This window comes from Centroberyx gerrardi, chromosome 2 (genome assembly GCF_048128805.1).
Source record: "Centroberyx gerrardi isolate f3 chromosome 2, fCenGer3.hap1.cur.20231027, whole genome shotgun sequence".
NCBI classification, from domain to species: Eukaryota; Metazoa; Chordata; class Actinopteri; order Beryciformes; family Berycidae; genus Centroberyx; species Centroberyx gerrardi.
The window spans coordinates 33,728,871-33,752,857 of record NC_135998.1 but is presented as its reverse complement, the minus strand read 5'-3'; the positions used below and the strand labels follow the sequence as shown (position 1 = coordinate 33,752,857).

Below are 23,987 nucleotides of genomic sequence, written 5' to 3'. Positions count from 1 at the left end.
ATCCACAGTCTTATGCAAGACGTGTTCTCCTGTTTCTGACCTAAACTGTGATTTTTTTATTACATATTTTACTATTTTTGTATTTTCTACTGTATTGTATGTTTTGTTGTGTAACCCCCTGCTGCCATTTGAATCTCAATGGAACTTATTGGTAAAATAAAGGCTAAATAAAAAAACAAAACAAAACATGCACATAGCATGTTGGCTAACGATCGCCTCAATTGATTCAGATCTTATTCAGAATGTGGCGTCTATATGTGTCTTTGTGTTGTGATTGTGAATTAACGGAATATTCCGAGAGTTACCATGGAAACCAAACTCACACAGACAGCAAAAAAACCAACGGACAAGGAAAACATATTGAAACAATGTAGAAAGGCAAAGTAACGTATAGAAATGGAAATGACAGAATATGATGATGAAAAACAGGACGTGCAAATACCTCATTTGGTTGTTTGTTTACAGGTGAGATTATAAAACAAAGAACAAGGGGAAAGGAACAAATAAAATCTAGAGGAAACGTGAAGACACAGCTGACCTGGACAACAGGATCTAAAAGGCGGCAAAGAACTGGACAAGGTGGAAAACAGAGGAACAGAGCAAAGATCAAGTCAAACGACGAGGGGAATAAAAATAAAAATACATTTAAAATAGCCCTAGAGCCCTAAAGCAGGAAATGATATCATAGGGGAAGTGAGCGTGGTGACGAGTTAGAGGGTGTGTGTGTGTGTCAGTGTGTGTGTGTGTGTGTCAGTGTGTGTGTGTCAGTGTGTGTGACAAAACTTGAAGCAGTTTGTTTCATCAGATGAGTCCTGAGTTTATGTTTGAAATTGCTGAGAAATGTGAATTTATTGGTATCCTGGATGTAACTGTTCCACAATCCAGATCCTCTCTATCTTATGGAAAACTGGGATTTTTTCTCATTATACTAGGGTTAGGTGTCATTATTGGCCTTTTATTAAATATCAGATATTGGCCAGTCAAGTCGTTCACCTCTGATCTGATGGAGGTTCCTCCTGACCACAGATACAGAAAAATAGACCTAGAAAACCTAGAATTAAATGTTTTTTTTTGCACATTTTATTTGTTCATTTAATTGTTCAGTTATGTCTTTTGCAAATTAATTCTTCATCTAAAGGCAGTAATGTCTCCCAGAGTTCCTCTACCAGTGAACAGTTGTGGTGTCTCTCTTTTAGACCCTGATGAGAAGAAAACTCTGGAGGAAATATTGAATCCTTCTCATATTCTGGCATGAAAATGGTCAAATTTACAGAACAGCGGCACAAAATATTGGCGAGTTCAGTCAAAACAAGTCAAATATTATACGATTCTTCCTCATATTTCACATAATGGTCCATTTTTTAGAAGCCTTTGACCAATCAAACTTTCTCTTAGGACATTTGAAATAATTTCACACCAGTGTTTCAGTTTTCTCTGAAACTGCCACCAGATTAGCTGTACTAGTGCTTGACTAGTGTTTATTATCAATAGGATATGTTCTTAAAAGTCCTTCACCTTCCCTGTAAGATGCTCTGGGAAACCCTGTGCGGACCCGCGCTGCCTGGCTCGGCCTGCGGCTCCCAGAATGCTCAGCTGCCTCGCAGAGCTGTTAGAGCCGTTACTGTAACAGTAACCCTCCTGCTTTAAGTACTGCTGGGGCTTGAGAGCTATTAGTGCTGTTATTGTCTTCGATATCGTGTGTGTGTGTGTGTGTGTGTGTGTGTGTGTGTGTGAGTGAGTGTACATGGCTCATTTCCATCACAGACAAACTGATCTTCACATTTGCACACACACACACACACAGCTGAGATAAGACAGACGCTCGGTTGCAGGAGACAAGCGGGCTCAAATGGTTTACTTTCATTCAACACCTGGCTCTACTTTCTGCTAAATCTCCAGTAGAAATCACTAATAGTCCTTTAGGGTAGAATTAGAGCAGATAGATAGAGTACACCCCTGCTGGTAAAAGCGGTTTAATTTGATCATTTTTTGTGTATAAAGTCGTAATGTTTTACGATAACTACAACCAGAATAGTCCGCCAAATGTTTCCATAATCACACCTCTGGTTTTCGCGGTCTTGTGCCTCGAACCGACGCTCGTTTCCATGACAACATTATCAAATATTTTATAGTGGCCCATCGAAGCCCCCCCATGCAAGAATGACGAGTGAAATAGAAAATGCCTGTTCTGTCCCGTTCAAATCCGGTCTCTTCCTTTACTTAAGTGACTGACTGGCTTCAGTACGAACAGCCTGGTATGGCTGCCATGTTTCAACGTGGCCAAAATAGTTTCTCCATCTGCTGCTGCTGTTCCCCCACTTGTGTGTGTGTGTGTGTGTTCCTGTGCCTCTGTGCCTCCGTGTGTGTGTGTGTGTGTGTGGTATGCTGTGGTTCCTTGCTGGCGCCAAATTTAGTCGGGAGGCAGCGAGCGCAGGTCTAACTGTTGCTCTGAGCCCCGATCAGCGGCGAGCCCCGACGCTCCAACAGATCAGCGCTCCGCTCAATCCACAAACACACAACGCCGGCCGAAACACAACCCGAGACCGAGATCCTTCCTCCCTGGAAAGCAGTTACACCTCAACCCTCAGACATCTGGAGGCCAAAAAAAACAAACAAAAAAAAAAAAAACAGAAAAAGAAAAAAAAACCGATCTGATTTTTCCACCAACTTTCCACTGAGTTGGTTTCCCCCAAAAACGAGACGAGAGAAAAATGAAAGCCGACACGAACAGCAACACAAACACAGCAGCACAAGACAGAGGGAGTTAAGTTGAAGGGAGAGAGAGCATGAGAGAGAGAGAGAGAGCATGAGAGAGAGAGAGAGAGAGAGAGCATGAGAGAGAGAGAGAGAGAGCATGAGAGAGAGAGAGAGAGAGAGAGAGACAGAGAGCTTGAGAGACAGACAGCATGAGAGAGAGAGCATGAGAGAGAGAGAGAGCATGAGAGAGAGAGAGAGCATGAGAGAGAGAGAGAGCATGAGTGAGAGAGAGAGCACGAGTGAGAGAGAGAGCATGAGTGAGAGAGAGAGCACGAGTGAGAGAGAGAGCATGAGAGAGAGAGAGAGAGAGACCATGAGAGAGAGAGAGAGAGACCATGAGAGAGAGAGAGAGACATGTATGACCAACACGGTTTGAGAATGCAAAATGTATGTATTTTAATAAATTGGCTGACTGATAATTGTTGTATTTACTAATTTAATGACACATCAATTGTATATTTATTGTTCATTGTCACTGTCATGGTCAAGTTTGACTACTGTCATTTGAATTTGAATTTGTTGACTTTGCCTTGGCAATAAGTACTTTTGTATTTCATGCCAACAAAGCACCTTGAATTGAAATTAAATTGAATTGAGAGAGAGAGAGAGAGAGAGAGAGAGAGAGAGAGAGAGGCAGAGAGTTGCAGCAGCGACTGTTAGATGCCAGACAGTCGGGTGAGAAATCATACGGTGAGAGACAGAAGAAGACAAGGTGAGACAGAGACATACAAGCCGTAAAAGTGGGACTGACAGACATGAAAAGCGTCACGTATGAAGTCAGCGACAGACAGACAGACAGACAGACAGACAGACAGACAGACAGAAACTCACATACAACAGACAGAAAAGAGCAAAAAGAAACAGAAACAGATTTGACTTACCGCCAAGGCCTGCAGCCTCTCTTTGTGGAGCTGAGCCTCCTCACACGACATCCTGAGGGGGGAAGCAGGGGAGAGAGGAGAGGAGAGGAGAGGGGGGTGAAAGGAGAGAGAGAGAGAGAGAGAGAGAAAGAAAGGTGAGACTCGGGACAGACAGAAAGCTGGAGTCTCTCGGCGAGAAAAGAGAGAGAGAGGGAGGAGAGAAAGAGAGAGAGTGGATGGAGTGGAGTATCCAGACAGGGTCTTCTTCCTTCGTTCCTCAGCAGTAATCCAACCAGAGAGCAGCAGAAGAAGAAGTAGAAGAAGAAGAAGAAGCTCGCGCTGAGGGAAGGAAAGATCTCTCATTCACTGGCCATGTGCCTCACACTCAGCCCGCTGCTCGCATTCTCTCTCTCCTTCTCTCTTTCTTTCTTTCGCACTCGCACTCTCTCCTCCCATTCGTCCCTCCCCTCCCCTCCCTCCCTCTCTTTTTTAGGCACGGGCCATGTGTGATTAGGCAGCTGGGAGGAGCAGCTGAGAGAGAGAGAGAGAGAGAAAAGGAAGAGAGAAGTGACGGCATTAAGGTAAAGGGGAGGGGGGGGTGAGGAGGGAGAGATGGGAATGAGGGAGAGAAAGAGGAAGAGCAAAAATAAAAAAGAGCAGAAGTAAGAAAGGGAAGCAGGAGGGCAATTTGTCATCTTTGAAAGCTGTGGGAGCTGGAGAACAGACAGGACAGCGGAAAAAATAGAAAACCGCATTAACAGTTTTGGAGATAAAACTTTTTTTTATTTTTGTCTAAACTAAAGTTTGGATGTATTTATCCCCGAGACAGATGCTTTGACGTGATTGGACGGCGCAAAACCTGAAAAACTGAACTGAATGGAAGCAAAGTGAGCTGAGCTGATCTTTAAATTTACTGCAGAAGAGATGAAGTGAATTTAACAGAACTGAGCTGAACTGATGTTGAAATGCAAAGAAGTGACCAAACTGAACTTGGCATTAAGTGAAATAAACTGAAGGAACTGGCTGAACAGAGCTGATCTGAATTCTCACTCATTCCTGCGCTTGAAACAGCAGAAACAGCAGAGTCAGTGTACAAAAATTTTTTTTAAAAAAACAACCTCTAACTGTATGGATGTCTATTGTTTTAGCTTAGTTTCGTTTTTTTGCACAGTGGTGAAATACAGAAGCAAAGTGATAACAGTGATGAAATATGAAGAAAAACAGCTGAGAACGACTAATTTGTGCAGGTGAGATAAACAATAAATAAAAACGAGGGCATTGCAAAATAAGACAGAAATAAACAAATACAGATATCTGTTTCTCCCATGCTGACTTCTGCCTCAGGTCTCTACATGAAGAACGAACAACTTGTAACAGGAACGATAGCCAAGATGTTTAGTCCAGTGGTTTTCTAAATGTTCCTTTGGTGACAACTTTCACTGATTTCTAATGGTCACTGCTTAGGCTATTCAAGTGAATTTTATCCTATTTTAGGCTACTAAATGTCAGTAAAACCCTCAAGATTGTAGTCAGCCTATCTTACATTTCAGGGACTTGAACATAATAGCCAATCGATTCAGTTACCACATCTACATCTCCCCTTCATGGTAAAATCAATAAGGGATCACACCTTCTACCTGGATTCATCTGGTCAGTCTGTTTCATGGGCGGTGCAGATGTTCCTTATGGTTTGTACATTCGGTGTTATGGCAATAAGTGTCCCGTACTTTACAGATCTAACTGTGAGTCTTAGCTCTCCTCTCACTCTGAGACCTGGACAACTCGACTTGTCCCGGTCGTCTCACCAAATTTTGTGAAATGAGCACAAACTCTTACAGTAAATGCAGATTAGGTGTTGTGGACAGAAACAATGTAAAAGGATTATGTGACAATAGCACTAATTTGCCATTTTCAATCACATGTTCGTCACATGAAAAGGTTAGCTAACAGTTTGGTTAGCTTTGGTTTAGAGCTGCAACGATTAATTGATTAATTGTCAACTATTAAATTAATTGCCAACTATTTTGATAATCGATTAATCGGTTTGAGTAATTTTTTAAGAAAAATAAGTCAAAATTCTCTGATTCCAGCTTCTTAAATGTGAATATTTTCTGGTTTCTTTACTCCTCTATGACAGTAAACTGAATATCTTTGGGTTGTGGACAAAACAAGACGTTTGAGGACGTCATCTTGGGCTTTGGGAAACACTGATCGACATTTTTCACCATTTTCTAACATTTTATAGACCAAACAACTAATCGATTAATCGAGAAAATAATCAACAGATTAATCGACAATGAAAATAATCGTTAGTTGCAGCCCTACTTTGGTTAAGGTTAGGGTTAAGATTAAGCAGCTAAATCAACTTATAGGGTTAGGGTTAGCCATTCTTATCTAAAGCTCCTTTCACATAGGAAAACCCGTAAAAATTGATGGATTAATTTTTCCCAGTAAAGGCAGTAGTTTCTGTTGCTCACACAAGACATGCCTTTCTGCTTTTTTAACGTAATGGTGCCATTCACAAAATACTGCCAATATCGTTAAACTGCTGTCATTTCTCGGAAATTACGTTTTACATTTGCGTCGGAGTCACTGCAGTTTGAAAACGTGGTGGGTGAAGATGCCAAAGACGAAATCTCTCCGTCCGCCCCGACGCTGAGCAGCTTCTCTTATTTCTACGTCTGTCCAATTCGACATTTTTGCCAATCCTCAGTCAAAAAAGGTCTAGCCCGTTGTCTAGTGGTTTGTATTTCCCTCCTACACGTGTCTTTGCAGAATAAACTTGTGTCCTCCTTGAGAACTTTTAGCCTGGTAAGCCCATCCTGATCACGTGACCTCACATTCTGTTTCGCTCCACGGATCAGTCTGGACTTCTGGCCGCCCACATCGATTTCCTGAAATTACAATGTAACCGGGCCAATCAGGGGCTGCGTCGTAGTTGATGACGTAACCGGGCCAATCAGGGACTGCGTTGTAATTGATGACGTGAAATACAGGCCGCCGCTGGCAAAACAGTAATGGCGTCTCCCGAAGCAACGAGCGTTAACGTTAATGTTAGTAGAGTAAACACAGCCACAAGTGCAGCTATTGCAGAAATAGACTCAATAACAACAATTAAACAAGAACAAGAGTACGCACTAGCGGAGTTTCTCGGCGGAAAAGACGTTTTCGCCGTTCTTCCGACTAGATTTGAATTCGGATTTGCTGATTGGCTGAAGGAGTTTGTCTGTCAAGGCGAGTACTCCCGCCCACTGAAATCGATGTGGGCGGCTGGAAGTCCAGACTGATCCGTGGAGCGAAACAGAATGTGAGGTCACGTGATCAGGATGGTCTTACCAGGCTAGAGAACTTTGTGATTGGCTCACACAGCTTGTCAGAGCGTCCTAACAATGTGCTACGGTATGTTACGGTATCGTTCACACATACGGTCGATACAGAACTTTACCTGAAATGTTACAGTGTCTTGAGCAGTCAAACTGGCGGAACCGATTTACCGGTATTTTGACACCGGCTCCTGTTCACACATGACTCCGTCCTGTGCCGTTAAATTTACGGAACAGGCTGCATGTGTGGAAGGGGCTTTAGTCAAACTACGTCCTGTTTGTCGTCGGGTCTCCTCGTGACGGTGGGGAATCGCTCTCACTACTCTTCGTGCTCGTTATCTGCATTTCAAGACACCGTGCTCCTTTCACAAAATTTCGTGGCTGTGGCTGTCCTCCCGCCCGTCCTGCCGCCCGTCCTGCCGCCCGTCCCGCCGCTGAAGCTTCTGGACTCTATTTCTGGTCGTTGTGCATTTTTATAGCGATGCTTTTCAAAGTGACGCGAACACAAGAAGAACAGGATCAGGATGAAAAGAACAGAAGAGGAAGAGGAAGAGGAAGAGGATTGTGTCTCTCCGTGAGTTGGCGTGTGCAGACGAGCGTCCGTGGAACGTCCTTGGAACGTGAACACACACTAAGGCTGAAAGTCACGACTCGCCTTCATACGTGTTCACAAACACACACACACACACACACACACACACACACACACGCATAGACAAAAGCAGAGAGTTTGTTTAAATAGGTCACAGTTACCAGTGCCCCAATTGCTTTTTTCCCTTCCCTTCTCTTCCTCTGTCTCCTTGCCTCCTTCCCTCCTCTCCTGTCTCCTTGCCTCCTTCCCTCCTTTCTCTCCTTTCCTACATCCCTCATCTCTCTTGGCTTCTCCTGTCTCCTTTCCTCCTCTCTCCTTTCCTACATCCCTCGTCTCTCTTCTCTTCTGTCTCCTTGCCTCCTTCCCTCCTCTCCTCTCCTGTCTCCTTCCCTCCTGTCCTCTTCTGTCTCCTTGCCTCCTTCCCTCCCTCTTCATTTTCTCCCCCCTTTCCTCCTCTCTCCTTTCCTACAACCCTCACTCCCTCCCTCATATCCTTCCCTCACTCATCCCTCTTCTCTTCTCCTGTCTGCTTGCCTCCTTCCCTTCCTTTGCATCCTCTCTAACCTTCCATCCTACCCTTTCTCCTGTCCTTCTCTTCTTCCTTCCCTCCTCTCTCTCCTTTCCTACCTCCCTTGGCTTCTCCTGTCTCCTTTCCTCCTCTCTCCTTTCCTACATCCCTCGTCTCTCTTCTCTTCTGTCTCCTTGCCTCCTTCCCTCCTCTCCTCTCCTGTCTCCTTCCCTCCTCTCCTCTCCCGTCTCCTTGCCTCCTTCCCTCTTCTCTCTCCTTTCCTACATCCCTCATCTCTCTTGGCTTCTCCTGTCTCCTTTCCTCCTCTCTCCTTTCCTACATCCCTCGTCTCTCTTCTCTTCTGTCTCCTTGCCTCCTTCCCTCCTCTCTCTCCTTTCCTACATCCTTCCCTCTTCATTTTCTCCCTCCTTTCCTCCTCTCTTCCCCTCTCTCCTTTCCTACAACCCTCACTCCCTCCCTCCTATCCTTCCCTCACTCATCCCTCTTCTCTTCTCCTGTCTGCTTGCCTCCTTCCCTTCCTTTGCATCCTCTCTAACCTTCCATCCTACCCTTTCTCCTGTCCTTCTCTTCTTCCTTTCCTCCTCTCATCCCCTTTCTCCTTGCCTCCATCCCTCACTCCCTCCCTCCTGTCCTTAACTCCTCAATTCTTCTCTTTACCACCTTTCCTCCCTATTTCCTCCTCTCTCCCTCTGTTCCTCTCTCCCTCCTTCCCTTTTCCCTCCTGTTCTTCCCTCCCTCATCCCTCCTTTCTTCCTTTCTCCTTGCCTCCACCCCACCTTTTCTCCCTCTTGTCCTTCCCTCCCTCCTTGCATCCTTTTTCCTTTGTCCGTCCTTGTCTCCATTCTGTCCTTCCCTCCCTCCTTTCTTCCTCGCATCCTCTCTCTCCTCTCTCTCCACTCTCCTTGGCTCCATCCCTCACTCCCTCCCTCCTGGCCTTAACTCCTCAATTCTTCTCTTTGCCTCCTTTATTCCCTTCTTTATTCCCTATTTCCTTTTCTCTGTCGCGCTCATCTATCACTTCTTCCCTCCCTCCTCTTTTCCTCCTTCCTTTTCCCCTCCTGTCCTTCCCTCCCTCATCCCTCTCTTCACCTCCACTCCACCTTTACTCCCTCTTATCCTTCCATCCCTCTTTGCATCCTTTCTCTCCATCTCCTTTTCTCCATCCTGTCCTTCCCTTCTTCCTTTCCTCCTCTCCCCTTGCCTGCTTCCCTCTATCCTTCCCTCCTTCCATCCCTCCTCTCTTCTTCCCTTCGCTGTATCCCTTTTCTCCCCCTCCTTCCCTCATCTCACTCTTCCTTCCCCCCTCCCATCCTTCTCTCAATCTCTCTCATCATCTTCCCTGTCTCTTTCCCTCCATCTTTTTATCTCTCCTTCAAACCTTCCTTTCTCCCTCTCTCTCCTTGCCCCATCCCTCCCTCCCTCCCTCCTTCCATCCCTCCTCTCTTTCTCTCCCCCCTTTCCTATATCCTTCACTCTCTCCCTCCTTCCATCCCTCCTCTCTTCCTCACTCCCTCCCTCCTTGCACCCCTCCTCTCTTCCCCCCTCCCTCCTTCCATCACTCCTCTCTTCCTCCCTCCCTCCTTCCACCCCTCCTCTCTTTCTCCCTCCCTCCATCCCTCCTCTCTTCCTCACTCCCTCCCCCCCTCCATCCCTCCTCTCTTCCTCACTCCCTCCCCCCTTCCATCCCTCCTCTCTTCCTCCCTCCCTCCCTCCCTCCCTCCTCTCTTTCTCTCCCCCCTTTCCTACATCCTTCACTCTCTCCCTCCTTCCATCCCTCCTCTCTTCCTCACTCCCTCCCTCCTTCCACCCCTCCTCTCTTCCCCCCTCCCTCCTTCCATCACTCCTCTCTTCCTCCCTCCCTCCTTCCACCCCTCCTCTCTTTCTCCCTCCCTCCATCCCTCCTCTCTTCCTCACTCCCTCCCCCCTTCCATCCCTCCTCTCTTCCCCCCTCCCTCCTTCCATCACTCCTCTCTTCCTCCCTCCCTCCTTCCACCCCTCCTCTCTTTCTCCCTCCCTCCATCCCTCCTCTCTTCCTCACTCCCTCCCCCCTTCCATCCCTCCTCTCTTCCTCACTCCCTCTCTCCTTCCCTCCCTCCTTCCCCCCCTCCTTCCAGAAGCAGAGGTCCTTATAAGGAGAAACAGCGGCAGCAATCCTGACCGACTCTTTGGGGAGTAGAGAAACATGTAACACACACACACACACACACACACACACACACACACACATTTCACCCAACACACACTGACATAACAGCCACTGCATAACCCCAAGGAAAAGAATGTGTATAATAAATTGTTGCAGCTGGAGAGTATCTGTCCTGTAAAGCTGCAGGACTTGGATAAATCAAAAATGAGTCGTATTTATCCCTCAGCCAGCAGCCATATTTGCATTTGGACTACGCACATTTGAGATCCTCCTGTGGGACTCTGCTGTGTGGTGGTGTTGGGGTGCAGCTGAAAGGAAACTTACATGCAATGGTCTCAACTCCAAATTTACGTACACAAATGGCAATTAGGCTATATTATAAGAAAAAAAGGGGGTAGGAATTGATGTCTGCACATCTACCTACTCCTTTTCAAATTTTCAAATTATAAATTTACAGTCTTGTATATTTCATTTTTTTATCTGTACATGATCTAAACAAATCAACTGAACTGAACAGATGAGTCTGTGACGGAGGTCGCAAGTAGGCATCGCTTCGTTTTCACTGATCAACGTCAGTTCAATCTTTAGTTCAATGAAAGAATGATTTTCCCTTTTCAAGTTGTTTTTGCTGATTAATTATCAGAGGAGGCTGAGAGTCTTAAAGGATAATTCAACCTGGGTCTTACCTAGTTTTTGCCATCATGATGATTGAAAGAAAGATGTGTTTTAATCTCTTTTTGGGTTCAACTGTTTGCTTTGGCCTTTTTAGTGTGTGTTGGAAAACAATTCACTTATAGACCAGCTGATGTTCCTGTTGCCGATAGTTTTCACTGCACTTGCCTTGGAAAACTAATACTACTTTTTCCATTTCACATTTCTCTACAATTCAAGTGTTTGAGTAGCTACTGGAAGACTCATTTGAAGTTCCCTAGTTTCCTGATAAGGCAAGTTGTGTCATTTTACAACATTAGATTGTTTGATTAGGTTTTGCATATTGTTTGTTGGGACTTCTTTGTTCGTAAGTGGGCTTAATCCTTTGTTGAGGATGTAGCGTTAGCGTAGCAGGCCTGGCTAACTGTACAGCAGTAACGTTAGCTGTTAAGATGTAGAAAGGAGCTATTATTGGTGATTTTATTTTACTTCTCATTGTTAGCCTACAGTATATTTTCAGGTGACTTTTCAAAACTTGTTTGCCAAGATGTTCACGCAACTGGCAAGCACATAACTAACGCTAAGCTAGTTTTCACTTGTAAGTATTTAGAATGAATAGTTTTTTACTGTTAATTCAAGTCAAGACAGGTTTATTTATATCGCCCTTCATCACTAAAGCGTGTCTCAAAGGACTTTACAAAGACGAACTGACTGTTCAGTCCACACTTTCTGTGGCACCAGAAATATGCAGCGGGGTTCTTGAAAATTTACCAGCCAGGTTCCCCCATGAAAGCTTTATCGCCTCACCCTGGGACCCGCTGCTATTAAAACACACTGCCACACCGTTAAAGTGGGGACCCCTCCGGCTGCAGACCACGACCTGTTTGGGGTCTTAACATGTCGTTTTTTACACCAGTCTCTCTCTCTCTGTGTGTTCGGCTCGGCTCTGCAGCAGTCAGCAGCGGAGTGAGACATCAGTCGGACCTGTCAGTCAGTGTGTGTGTGACCTGGATTTACACCAGTCACACCGTCATATCGGCCCGCTTACACTGTCATCACAAATCAAACTGCCTCACTTACATGTTACTGCTCTCTCTATCACTTTCTCTGTCTCTCTCTCTTTTCCCTCCCCTCTGTCAGTTTCTTTGACCCCCCCCCCCCACCAAACTACCCCTCCACCCCCCCTCCACCCCCCGACTCTGGCGTCAGCTACATTGGTTGGTCGCCGTTGGAGACAACAGCATCATTGTTCCTCTGCATCGCCACGACGACGCGATGACCTCACCGCACAGCCAGCTCAGCCCCGCCCCCCCCCTCCCCTCCCAGCCCAGAGGTAATGGCCTCCAGATGTGGAACCAGAAGCAGGAACACACATGCACTCACACACACACACACGCACACACACACACATGCATACACACACACGCATACACAGGAATATAACAACATACAAAGACAGTGAAAGGGAGGCAGAAAGAATGAGCAAATATACTCAAAGACTGATGGAAAGGCTAAGCATCTTTATCTCCCTCTTTCTGTGTGTGTGTGTGTGTGTGTGTGTGTGTGTGTGTGTGTGTGTGTGTTAGCCCTGTCTGTGTTATTGCTGCCGGTCGAGTCGTTCTTCTCTTCGCTGTTCCTGAGCTCAACGCTCCCTAAGTTTCATTCTCCCCAAAATAACCCAAACACACAGATACAGCCACACATCTGGCACAGACTGGCCTCTGTTGCAGACTGAGTTATTGTATGTGCGTATGTGTGTGTGTGTGTGTGTGTGTGTATGAGAGAGGAGGAAGATATGGGAGAAATGAACCCAAACAGACATGTTTCTAGCTGCGTAACTGCCAGACCTTGATCTCATTCAAATTTAATACAACACAGGGAAGTAGCGGTGGTGTGTGTGTGTGTGTGTGTGTGTGTGTGTTGGGGGGGGGGGTCATCTATCTATCTATCTATCTATCTGTTTGTGTCTGCCTGCTTTCTCTCTCTCTCTCTCACACACACACACACACACACACACACACACACACACACACACAGATCAAGCAGTGTTCGGCATTAAAACAATATAATCAACACTGTGCATTAACTTACTGAAGAAATCCACCTTGATATATTACAAAAATATCATTTTGGTTAATATGTGTTTAAAAAAAGAGAAAAAAAATATCCTTTCTACCACTCTTCTTCAACTACTTTTCTCTTACATCTTCATTCTACAGTAATATTATCACTGTGGCTCTGATCTCTGTCTACTTTCACACTCATTAAAGTTGCTCTGGAGAAGAGCGGCAGCTAAATGCCCAGAAGGTAAATGTCAATGTAAAGTAATATTGGAGTCATTTAAACAGCGGCAGTAAATAATGGCCTCCAGATATGTGATAGGAGGTAGCAGTTGTCAAACCACAGCAGTGTAAGCAGCGGAGGTCTCACTTTCCTACTCATTTTTTCTGTCATTTTTCTCAGTCGTTAACAGCAGAACACAAAATAAAACAACAAAAGTAATCTATCAAAAATAGCAGGTTGAAGCTGCAATAAGCAACATTTTCTGACCACTAGAAGGTGACAGAAACTGCAACACATTTGTAAACAAGCTCACACCAAATCCACTGCACTACGGAGGCCTACCAAGGACAAACTTTGCAAAGCAACCGCGCATTTAACCGTACCTACAGAGAAGTGTCACCGGTTACCAGACTCACTTTGACAGATCTTTCTCCTGCTGAAGGTCACATGTCCCACAATGACAAGTGAAGAGGCAGGTAGCAAGTTTACTAGTTTAACAAGTTTACTAATTTAACAAGTTTACTAGTTTAACAAGTTTACTCGCTCGCTTCATCAATTCCGCCATTAAGATACGTTTTTTCAGGAATGGGAGGGGGAGAGCGCCGCTTTTAAACAGCGAGGGAGAAGACAAGCTAGTTTTAAAGAAATGAAAAGCGGCTGAATGGAGCGGGAGGAGCTTTGTTCAGGAGCAGAATTTGACAACAAGCTTTAGAAAAGAGGAGAAAACAGCAACACAGCTGCTGCCGTGTGGATATTGGTTTATATCATTATGTCTCTATGAAATCTCCACATAGCACACATTAGATTCAGGATTGGTTATAAGGTCTGATATCGCTTATTGCAGGTTTAAGTAAATGGCTGTGGAAGAGTTGGTGACAAGAGGAGAGGTCGACTTGGCTAAAATAAGACGTCAATATAAAACGATCATACTAAAGGACAGGAAAAGAGAAGAGGTCTGCTTCATCTGTAGCTTCTAGCTGTTGGAACTTCAACACAGGAAGTCATAAATTACCCATCAGGCCTTGGAGGGACCTTGACATCTAGTCCTGATCAGTCAGGACCGAGTCTAGCTGTCAGGGAACTCTGAGGTTTCAGAGCTGACATGAGATCAGCTGTTGAACTCACCTCAAACACCAAGATGATGTAAATCCTGACTGGAAATCAGCTGCTTAGTGACTTGAACACGATTCGGTCCAGCAGCCATAATGCATTAAACAGCTGTATTGCCATAAGGGCATTTTCACAGCCAGCTGGTTTGCGATTATATGCTTTACCATCATTTATCACGTATGTAATTTTCTCATTTTATTTTTCCCACAGCGCAGCCGAGGGCATCACGAGGCAAATTCAGGTCAGGCAGTCAGTCAGGTAACGCTTAGTGAGATGATGCGCTTCGTCAGATGGCCTCTAGAGGGAGTTTTGACTGTGAGATGCAGCGTTTCCCATACAGAGGCACAAAATCAAAAGTTGGTCAGTGTGTAGAAATGGATCTAAATCGATCTCTAATGCACCTGATGTCGCATCACGTCATGTCTGTAATGTGGAGATGTACAGACAGCAGACCAGCAGCATTGAACTCAATCCACAGAGTCTCCCGGTGTGAAAACAAAAGTGAAACTCAACATTCAACAGTCAGTAACAGGGATTTGCAGACAGTAACTCGTCTTCGCTGCCCTACAGACTTTAACGGTAGGTGACTTAAACGTTACCTTGTGGTATTTAAGTAACGTTAGTGGAATTAGGTAATTTAACCGTGTCGCAGTGCTTCAGTGCAGAGAATTGAACAGGCGCTGTGGGTCTGTACAGGATCTGTGCTTGTTATTCCTCAAAGCCAATTCATTGTCACATGAATTTTGTCCAAATTTACAATTTCAGCCGAGAAAAGCTGGCTGAACTGTTTTAGTTACCTAACCTTAACCAAAGTTTTAGCTGCCTAAACCGGGCATCGGCCATCAACAGCCAATCAGATTTCTACACTGCCTTGTTTCCCCACTGATGTGATTTTCTTTCATGAACAATAATTGCCAAGAAGTTGATTCAGCCATTCAAAGCTTCCCACTTCTCTACCACTTTTATTTGAAAGACGACAGGAATAAACTCAGAAAACGATGCTTGGAGAACAGTTGCATCCATCATTGGGATCAATGGTCAGCTCTGAAGTAGTTTTATTGAGTTTTTCTGTTTATTTTCAATTAAAGCTACCTAATTAGCAGTTGTTAGCTAGCGATGTTAACTCATCAAAGTGGTGTTAAGTTATGAAAGGCAGATCAAAGTATGGGAAATTCATGATTTGCCTGTTAAGACTGTAGCTGCAGACCGCTACATAGATGCAATTGGGGCTTCTTGCATCGTAATAAAAAAAAAACGATCAGTCAGAATCTGTCAGAATAGAGCAACCCATCAACCAAGTTGCTTGCAGTGTGAACATGGGGTTAGAGAGCAGAACAGTTGCTAAGTTGCTAGTTGCTAAAGAAAAGATTGCCCATCTCAGCTGCTTAAAAAGATCCTCATGTACCACACCTCATAAACACTTCATGATTTTAAAGTGATCTCAAGGCACTGACTCCCTTCCTGAAATTACACACATGCTCATTTAATCTTCCAGTCAGTTCAGTCCATCTCTTCTTCTCTCTGACTCTCTTTCATTCTCTTACAGCATTTTCTACACGACTCGATTACGGGAGGAGATCCACCCTGTGTAAGTGTCTGTGCTTGTGTATGCATGTGCATGTGTGTAAATGCACGCGTATACATTTTGTGTGCATGCTCGCATACTGCAAGTGCATTTTCTGTAAAGTAGCTTTTAACAGTTTTTCTCCTGAGAGAGGCAGTGAGATGAGAAGCAGATGCCTTGGCCTTCAGACCGTCTGATAATCACCAGCTCAGCATGTTCTTTCTGCTCCCTCTTTCTCCCACTCTCATTATTTTTGCTCTGCTCTGTGGTTTCATGACACTCACCTCTTAAATTTCTCCTCTTATTCATTGTTTTTACAGTATTTGATTAAAGGGATAAACAATTCCAGAGCGTCCGAAAGTTCTTCATGTTCTGTTATTTCCGTCTTTGTGGAATAGAGATGCATAAAGAGAACAGTAATCAGTGTAGAGAGAAAAAGTGAATAGTGCAAAGTGAATGGTTTGAGTTAAAACAGAGGTCTCACTCTGTCTGTGTCCGAGGCTTGTGGGTATTCAACCCTCCTGTCTCCAAGAAGACAAGAACCGAGTCTCCGGACCTCTGGTGGCAAAGTGCCGAGGTTAACAGCGTTTTTGGGAAGTTGCCGCCCCGAACTAGATTAACATAATCTTTTTTTCCCGTCATTTTAGCTGATCTGACTCCCCACAACACCGTCTGACAGACTGGAAACACGTGAATAGGCGACTTAGGCTGCGATCACACCTACAGTTTGTTTTCTTTGGTCTGAACCATATTTGAAAAGTTTCCTTTGTAACATTTTTGGTTCGTTTAGGTTCTCTCTGCCCCGAATACAAGCGAACCAGGACTTAACAAAAAGTCACATGACTCACAAGTTTTGGTGACCTGTCATCCTGCGAGATTAGACTTTGGCAGCCGGGGAGTGAGGGGGTCAAAACAAATCCGAAACTGTAATTACGGACTTGTCTGTGCTGTTTGCCATATTTTACCATCTCTGGTTTTCATACCAGGTCAGAACACAGATGTCAATATCCATCCTAATGCCCATAAAACCATATGGATCAGTGGTCGAACAACGAACAATATACTCATAATGCCAGATGTTTTGTGGTCGTTTCCTGTAGTTGGTACGATTTTGTTCTCACTTGTAACAAACCGCACCACTGTCTGCTTGGAATCGGACCGAGACTCGCTTTTTCAGGCGTCTCAGTGCCGTTATTTGGTATGGTTTTGTTCTCACCTGCTCAAACGAACCGGACTAAAGGAGGAAACGCACCAGAGTTCGATTGAACCGGTCCAAACATCCTTGGTGTGAACGCAGCCTTAGAAACTCTCAAACGTCTTCAGTGCCTCCTACGAGAAAAGAAATGTTGAACTGACCTAAACAAGCTAACTCATGCTAAAGCTAACACCTTAGCTAACAGCGCTGAAGGCTGTGAAAATAGCGAGGATAGTAGCAAAGGACGAGGTAATCGGGGATTGGGGGCAGAGTCGCTCAAAACCGATGTGAATGTGCTCAAAAGCAGAACTGATGAGAATGAGCAGAGAGTCTCTCAACTGGAGGATGACAATGCTAGGATAGATGGCACAGTCGCTAAGATGAGAGGTACCATCGCACAAGTAAGAATTGAGTCTCTATTCAGTGAGAAAAACAGACACCAATGTATTTTCAATGTTTTAGAATTCATTGTCATTGGTTCGTCTTGCTCCCAAGGTCATACATACATGGGAGACCAAGCCTTTCAAATAAAGACAAAAAAAACCCCACAAAACAATAATGGCAAAATTGGAGAGATGATGTTCTGTGTGTTTATGCTCTTGTCAGGTTGCCACTCTGCCATATGAGACAGGCTACGCTCAGTGCATCCCAACACATGTAGAGTCCCTTCCCTGTGTGTGTGTGTGTGTGTGTGTGTGTACGTGTGTGTGTCCACGCAAGAAATAACAACAGAGAATGGGCCATCTGCCATTGTGGTGTCTGCACTGTACATGACCACAAATACTATCTCATCTTTCTGCTGAATCAGTGGACAACCCAGAGAGAGAGAGAGAGGGAGAGAGAGAGAGAGAGAGAGAGAGAGAGTATATGTTGATATAGAAAGAAAGACCATACCACAGAGAAAAAGAGACAGAGCGAAGGCGATGAAAGGATGTCAAAGAGTGATCGAATCACGACAGCAGTGTCTCGTTTTCCTCAATTATGACATGAAATATTGATGTACCGGTAAAACGTGTCGGCTTCACGCTTCGCTGCGCCTCCTCTCTCCGGCTACATGGGCGCGGCTCCGGCAGAGGATCAGCATCACTCCGACCTGTCAGTCAAACTGCCCGTCGATAGCCGAGGAAGACGCTCAGCTGGGTGAGCCCCACTACAGCGAGTAGTTTACCCTTCAGTCCAGATAACTGCTCTGTATCCTCTAATCTGTAAAAATCTACCAGGCCTTTATACTTTTAATCTAGACCCACGGATGCATAGGCTGCATTATCCACATAATAATGAGGTGCATGTGGCCCAAAACAGCGACATATGCAGACTACACAAGCTGCATAACCGTGATATACATAGCCTGTATGTGCCTCATGAGATACATAGCATACACAAAACCTATAACAGTGAGATGTTCAGATTGCACCAGATCCAGAACAGACAGATGATTAGCATGGAAGCTAGCTGCAGTAGAGCAAGATGCAAGTCCCTTCACACTAGCCCCTTGATATGATGATCTAGCATGATTACAGTACAAGACTCTCATTTTTGTGCATAATGTACATTAGCCTGAGCACCATGGTGATTTTCTTAAAGGAAAAAAATCCACCCGACAACAGTTTAACACTGTTAAAAAAACAGCTATGGGCAATGTATGTTGCATTTCTGGGACCCTGTTGTTGTTTAGCAGAGAGACCAGTTTCTCCACTGAGAGCAGCCTCAATAGACTATAATGCAATGCAGCCACAAGACATATTGCAACCATGCCATTGCTGTTGCTATTGCTCCGCCTGCAGGTAAAAACCACACAATTTAGGCTAAGTCCTAATCACAGCAGCACAGGTTCGAATCCTGTGCCCTTCGCTGCATGTCATTCCCTCTCTCTGCCCTGTCTTTCCTGTCTCTCTCTACTGTGGCTGTCTAATAAAGCATAAATGCCCAAATAATTATCTTTAGAAAAAAAAGAGTCATGTTTTTCACAATTTGTGGTAGTAAAGAAGACAGGAGTAGAGTAGAACAGGGAAGAACGATGCTTACTGCTGGACTGGACTATATTTGGGCAGCACTGCAGGCTCTGGGAGCTGCATGGAAATCTGCACACACACACACACACTCTCACACACACACACACACACCCTTGTATGACTATACTTGGGAGAACCTTCAGCGACTACACTTATTTCCTATAACCTCTAACCCTAATCCTAATTCTGATCTCAACCCCAAACCCAAATCCCTCACTTTGAAATAACATCTTAAGCCAGAAACGCACAGGAAGCGTCGGGACACGCGCATTTTCAAACGCACCAATTGTTTTCAGTAGCCAAACGCTCGCAGACCGCGGCCAGCGGGGCGTCGTACCGCCTTGACGCGTCGCTCTGAACTCGGTTCAATTTCGGGGAGTTTCGACAGAGGACGGACGTTTGGCGTGAGGTTTCTGGAGCCGCAGTGCAAAAGGACAAAGGTAAGAATTATTACGAATTATTTAAATAGGTGTGTGTGTGTTACGAGGCGTCGTTTTTGATAAATTACTAATTTGTAGTCATATATTACAGGGTGTTTTGGGATTTTGTTCATTAACATCCATCGTGAAGCTCGTGAAGTCGGCTAGTTTGTAAAGTTTTACAGCGTAGAGAGACTGTATACCAGGTTATACAATTTATGTCACAATAAAATATATTACCCATCATGGTGGCGAAGTGCATCCAGTGCGTTTGGGCCTTTAATGTAGTGAGGAACAGCAAAATGTCCTCACTTTTGGAGGATTTATAGAAATACAGGAACACACACACACATACACACACATGCACACACACACACACTACGGGGTCTGCACTCTGCAGCATGGCGGACTGTGCTGACACACAGATCTGCTGGCTGTGGAGGCTGGACTGATCCTGCATCATGCATAATACATGCTAAGAACATACACGTGCACACACACTCACACACATTCACACATAGAGAGCCATGGCGTTAAAGACAGGGAAAAAGACATTGAGGGTGAGAAGAAGGGGAAGAATGACTGTAGGACTGATTTAGCAAAAAAAAAAACTGGGAGACAGGGAGAGAAAAGAAGAGAGAGAAAAAGAGAGAGAAAGGGAGAGAGGGAAAGAGCGATAAAGAGAGAATAGGGAGGAAAAGGGAGGGATGGTGTGATAGTGAGGTGAGAGGTGTGCAGAGGGAAGTGAGAGAGAGAAAAGAGAGAGGGGGGGGAGGGAGGAGTGTACAGCGTGTCTCCTCTCCAGTCATGACTGAGCAGGCAGCCTCACCATGACGGAGCTCCGGTTCCCATGACAACCCAGCCTGTCAGATGGAGGAGAGAGAGAGGGATGCAGGCGATGCGGCGGGGAGAAAGAAAGACAGATAGATAGAAATAAATAGAGAAAGATAGAGAGGGAGATCTACTCACGGCGCGGTTGCTGTGCCGTTCCTCTGCAAAGGTGCATCTGACATGGCTGCCTCCTCTCCCTCCTTCTCCTCCTTCTCCTCCTTCACCGTCCTCCTTTCAGAGTCCTCTCCTCCCTCCTTCCTCCCCCTCCCTCCTTCCTCCTCCTCCCTCCCTCCTCCTCCTCCTCCCTCTTGTCTTCTTCTCCTCCTCCTCTCCTTCTCCTCTCCTCCTGCCGTTCGGTGTGTGTTCGTCACGGCAGAGTGTGTCGGAGCAGCTGCCGCCGTCTCTCCTGCATCGCCCCGCTCTGCCAGCAGGAGGGGATGGGTGTGTGTGTGTGTGAGAGAGAGAGAGAGAGAGAGAGGGAGAGAGAGAGAGAGAGTGTGTGTTCAGTTGCGTATGTGTATGTACAGGTGTGTAGATGATGATGATGTCAGAGAGAGAGAGAGAGAGAGAGAGGATTAGAATAAGGAGTGTGACAGAGGAGGAGGAGGTGAGGAGAGTAAGAAGACGAGATAGGAAGAGAGTGATAGACGGAGGAGAGAGAGGGAAAGAGGATGAGATAGGTGGGATGGGAGAGCGGGATAGAGAGAGGATGGTGAGGAAAGAGAGAGAGAGAGAGAGAGGAGTGGCCAACCTGCCTCTCTACCCTGAGACCAGCCGTTTCCCTCCGAGACCAAAGAGGCTTCATTTAAAGAAGCGGATAAAACACACAAACCGCCCTCATTATTACAGAAAAAAAATATATATATTCCAGAATTTAAAAAATGAAAATACACTACCAGTCAAAAGTCTGGACCCACCTGATTGACTGTACTATGTTTGTCATTCCCTTAAAGCCATTTTGATCTAAAGGCTTCTGCTTAAAGGCTTGAAATGAGTTTCTTAGACAAATATAAATAGTGAAGTTGATCCTATGTATGAATTTCTTTCCAAAGCCTTTTGCCTTTCCATCAAGGCAAAGGGCGGCTACTTTAAAGAATCTAAAATATAAGATAGTTTTGATTTGTTTAACACTTTTTTTTGGTCGCTGCATAATTCCATTTGTGTTATTTCATAGTTTTGATGTCTTTACTGTCATTCTAAAATGTGGATAATACTAAAAAATAAAGAAAAATGTGTGTGTCCAGACTTTTGACTGGTAGTGTATTTCAAAAATGCGTCTGAATTTTCTCCCTGAAAATCTCCCCGGTGCTTCCAGACTAGAATCTATTCACTAGATGCACTCTAGTGAATACAGTAGAGTCTATGGGGACTCGGCCCAGATATACACAAGCAGCTCAGCAGTGTTTCTACTGGGTCTTTAACCTCCTGGCTGAGTGCTTAACAGTGACTTAGCATACTGTAAACAGCTGAAGGCAAAACAAAAAAAAAAGACAGAAAAAGGATAATTGCGTGGGAATAAAAACAATCTGAAGAAATGTTTGGGGATTTTCATTCCACAATGGAAGAATAGAGGCGGGGAGGAGGGATGGGAGGATTTTGGGTAGAAAGGACGGAGGAAAGAAAGGAAGGAAGGGAGCAATGGAGGAGGGAAGAGATTAAAGAAGGACTGAAGGAACAAAGGCAAGAAGAGGAAGAAAGGAAGAAAAGAAGGGCAGAAATAGGGAAGGAAGGAAGGAAGAGCAGAGGGATGTAGGAAGGAAGGAAGCAAAAGTTGCTGTGGTAATGTTTTGAATTGGATGGTTTTAAATGGAGCATCTTGGCTACCTTGCCTTCCTTCTGTCCTTCTTTCCTTCCTTCCTTCCTTCCTTCCTTCCTTCCTCACTCCCTCCCTTCCTTCCCTCTCTATTTCCATCCTTCCTTATTGCTTGTGTCCTTCCATTCGTCCTTCCTTCCACCTTTCTGCCCTTCCTCACTTCCTTCCTTTCCTTCTTTCCTTTCATCCATTTATTCTTGCATCTCTCCTTCTTTCTATCCTTCCTTCATTCCTTCCTCCCTTTAGTCCTTACTTTCTTCCTTCTTTCCACCTATCTGTCCTTCATTCTTCATTCTTTCCCTTTTTATGTCCTTCCTTCCTTCCTTCCTTCCTCACTCCCTCCCTTCCTTCCCTCTCTATTTCCATCCTTCCTTCCTCCCTTCCCTCTTTCTGCCCTTCCTACCTTCCTTCCTACTTTCATTCTGTCCTTTTCCTTCCTTCCTTCCTTCCTTCCTTCCTTCTTTCTGCCCTTCATTCCTCCCTCTCTTCTTAATTTGCATGTGTCCTTCCATTCATCCTTCCCTCCACCTTTCTGCCCTTCCTCACTTCCTCCCTTCCTTCTTTCCTTTCATCCATTTATTCTTGCATCTCTCCTTCTTTCTACCCTTCCTTCATTCCTTCCTTCTTTCCACCTATCTGTCCTTCATTCTTCATTCCTTCCCTTTTTATGTCCTTCCTTCCTTCCTTCCTTCTTCACTCCCTCCCTTCCTTCCCTCTCATTTCCATCCTTCCTTCCTCCCTTCCCTCTTTCTGCCCTTCCTTCCTACCTTCCTTCCTACTTTCATTCTGTCCTTTTCCTTCCTTCCTCCCTTCCTCCCTCTCTTCTTTCTTTGCTTGTGTCCTTCCATTCGTCCTTCCTTCCACCTTTCTGCCCTTCCTCACTTCCTCCCTTCCTTCTTTCCTTTCATCCATTTATTCTTGCATCTCTCCTTTCTACCCTTCCTTCATTCCTTCCTCCCTTTAGTCCTTACATTCTTCCTTCTTTCCACCTATCTGTCCTTCATTCTTCATTCCTTCCCTTTTTACGTCCTTACTTCCTTCCTTCCTTCCTTCCTTCCATTTCCCTGCCTTCTCTCCGTAGATAAGTCGTTCCCTTAGAGATTTGAGGAGGTTTCCCTTGCAGACCAGAGGAACTGATGTGATTTGGGCCTGGGAACCGGTCCCAGAGAGACTCCAGAGGCTCCAGCCCACACATCACAATGTTTCTATTCTAGTCGATGCTGGAGAATCGCCACCCGGTTACTAAATACTGAGCAGTGGTGCAATAATCAAGTGTACTGTCAATATTTAGCTATTTATTTATTTGTTTTTGATTGAACTGCCATTGGCACTGTCATTACTTGGAAACAAATTGTTTATAAAAAATTAAATTGAAAATGCCTTAACGGGAAAGAAGATGGAAGGAGAGATGAAAGTTAGCAAGGATGGAAGGAGGGAAGGAACGAAAGAAAGAAGGAAGGCAGGGAAGACGGAAGGGAACAAAGGAAAGACGGGAGGAAAGATGGATTGCTTCCTGGTTATTAAGTTAAGAGCAGAATTCTAATATTAATAAGTGTACTGTGAACACACTATCATTTTTGTTTATATGTTTAAATATTATATAGTGTATGGAAGAAAGGAAGCCAGAAGGAAGGAAGGGAGAATGGAAGGAAGGAGGGAATGAGAGAAGGAAGGGAGGAAAGATGGATGGCCTCCTGGTTACTAAGTTCACAGCAGTGTTGCAGTTATAACAAAGTGTACTGTGAACACAATATTATTTCTGTTTATATATTGTTATATCATATATTGTACAAAGGTCTGAGGTTGCCTGTAAACAGAAACAGTTGCCAGAAATTAGGCAAGAAAGAAAGAAAGAAAGAAAGAAAGAAGGCAGGAAGGAAGGAAAGAAAGAAAGGTGGATGT

General features: G+C 44.8%; 1 protein-coding gene across 1 annotated transcript in view; it reads right to left on the bottom strand.

Moving 5' to 3' along the window:
* Positions 1-23,987, bottom strand: part of palm2akap2 (PALM2 and AKAP2 fusion) — a 184,841-nt gene that overhangs the window by 104,207 nt on the left and 56,647 nt on the right. Inside the window, exon 2 of the mRNA XM_078288919.1 lies at positions 3,639-3,690. Within this exon, the coding sequence (XP_078145045.1) occupies positions 3,639-3,690 (52 nt within the window). The remainder of the gene's footprint in view (positions 1-3,638; positions 3,691-23,987) is intronic.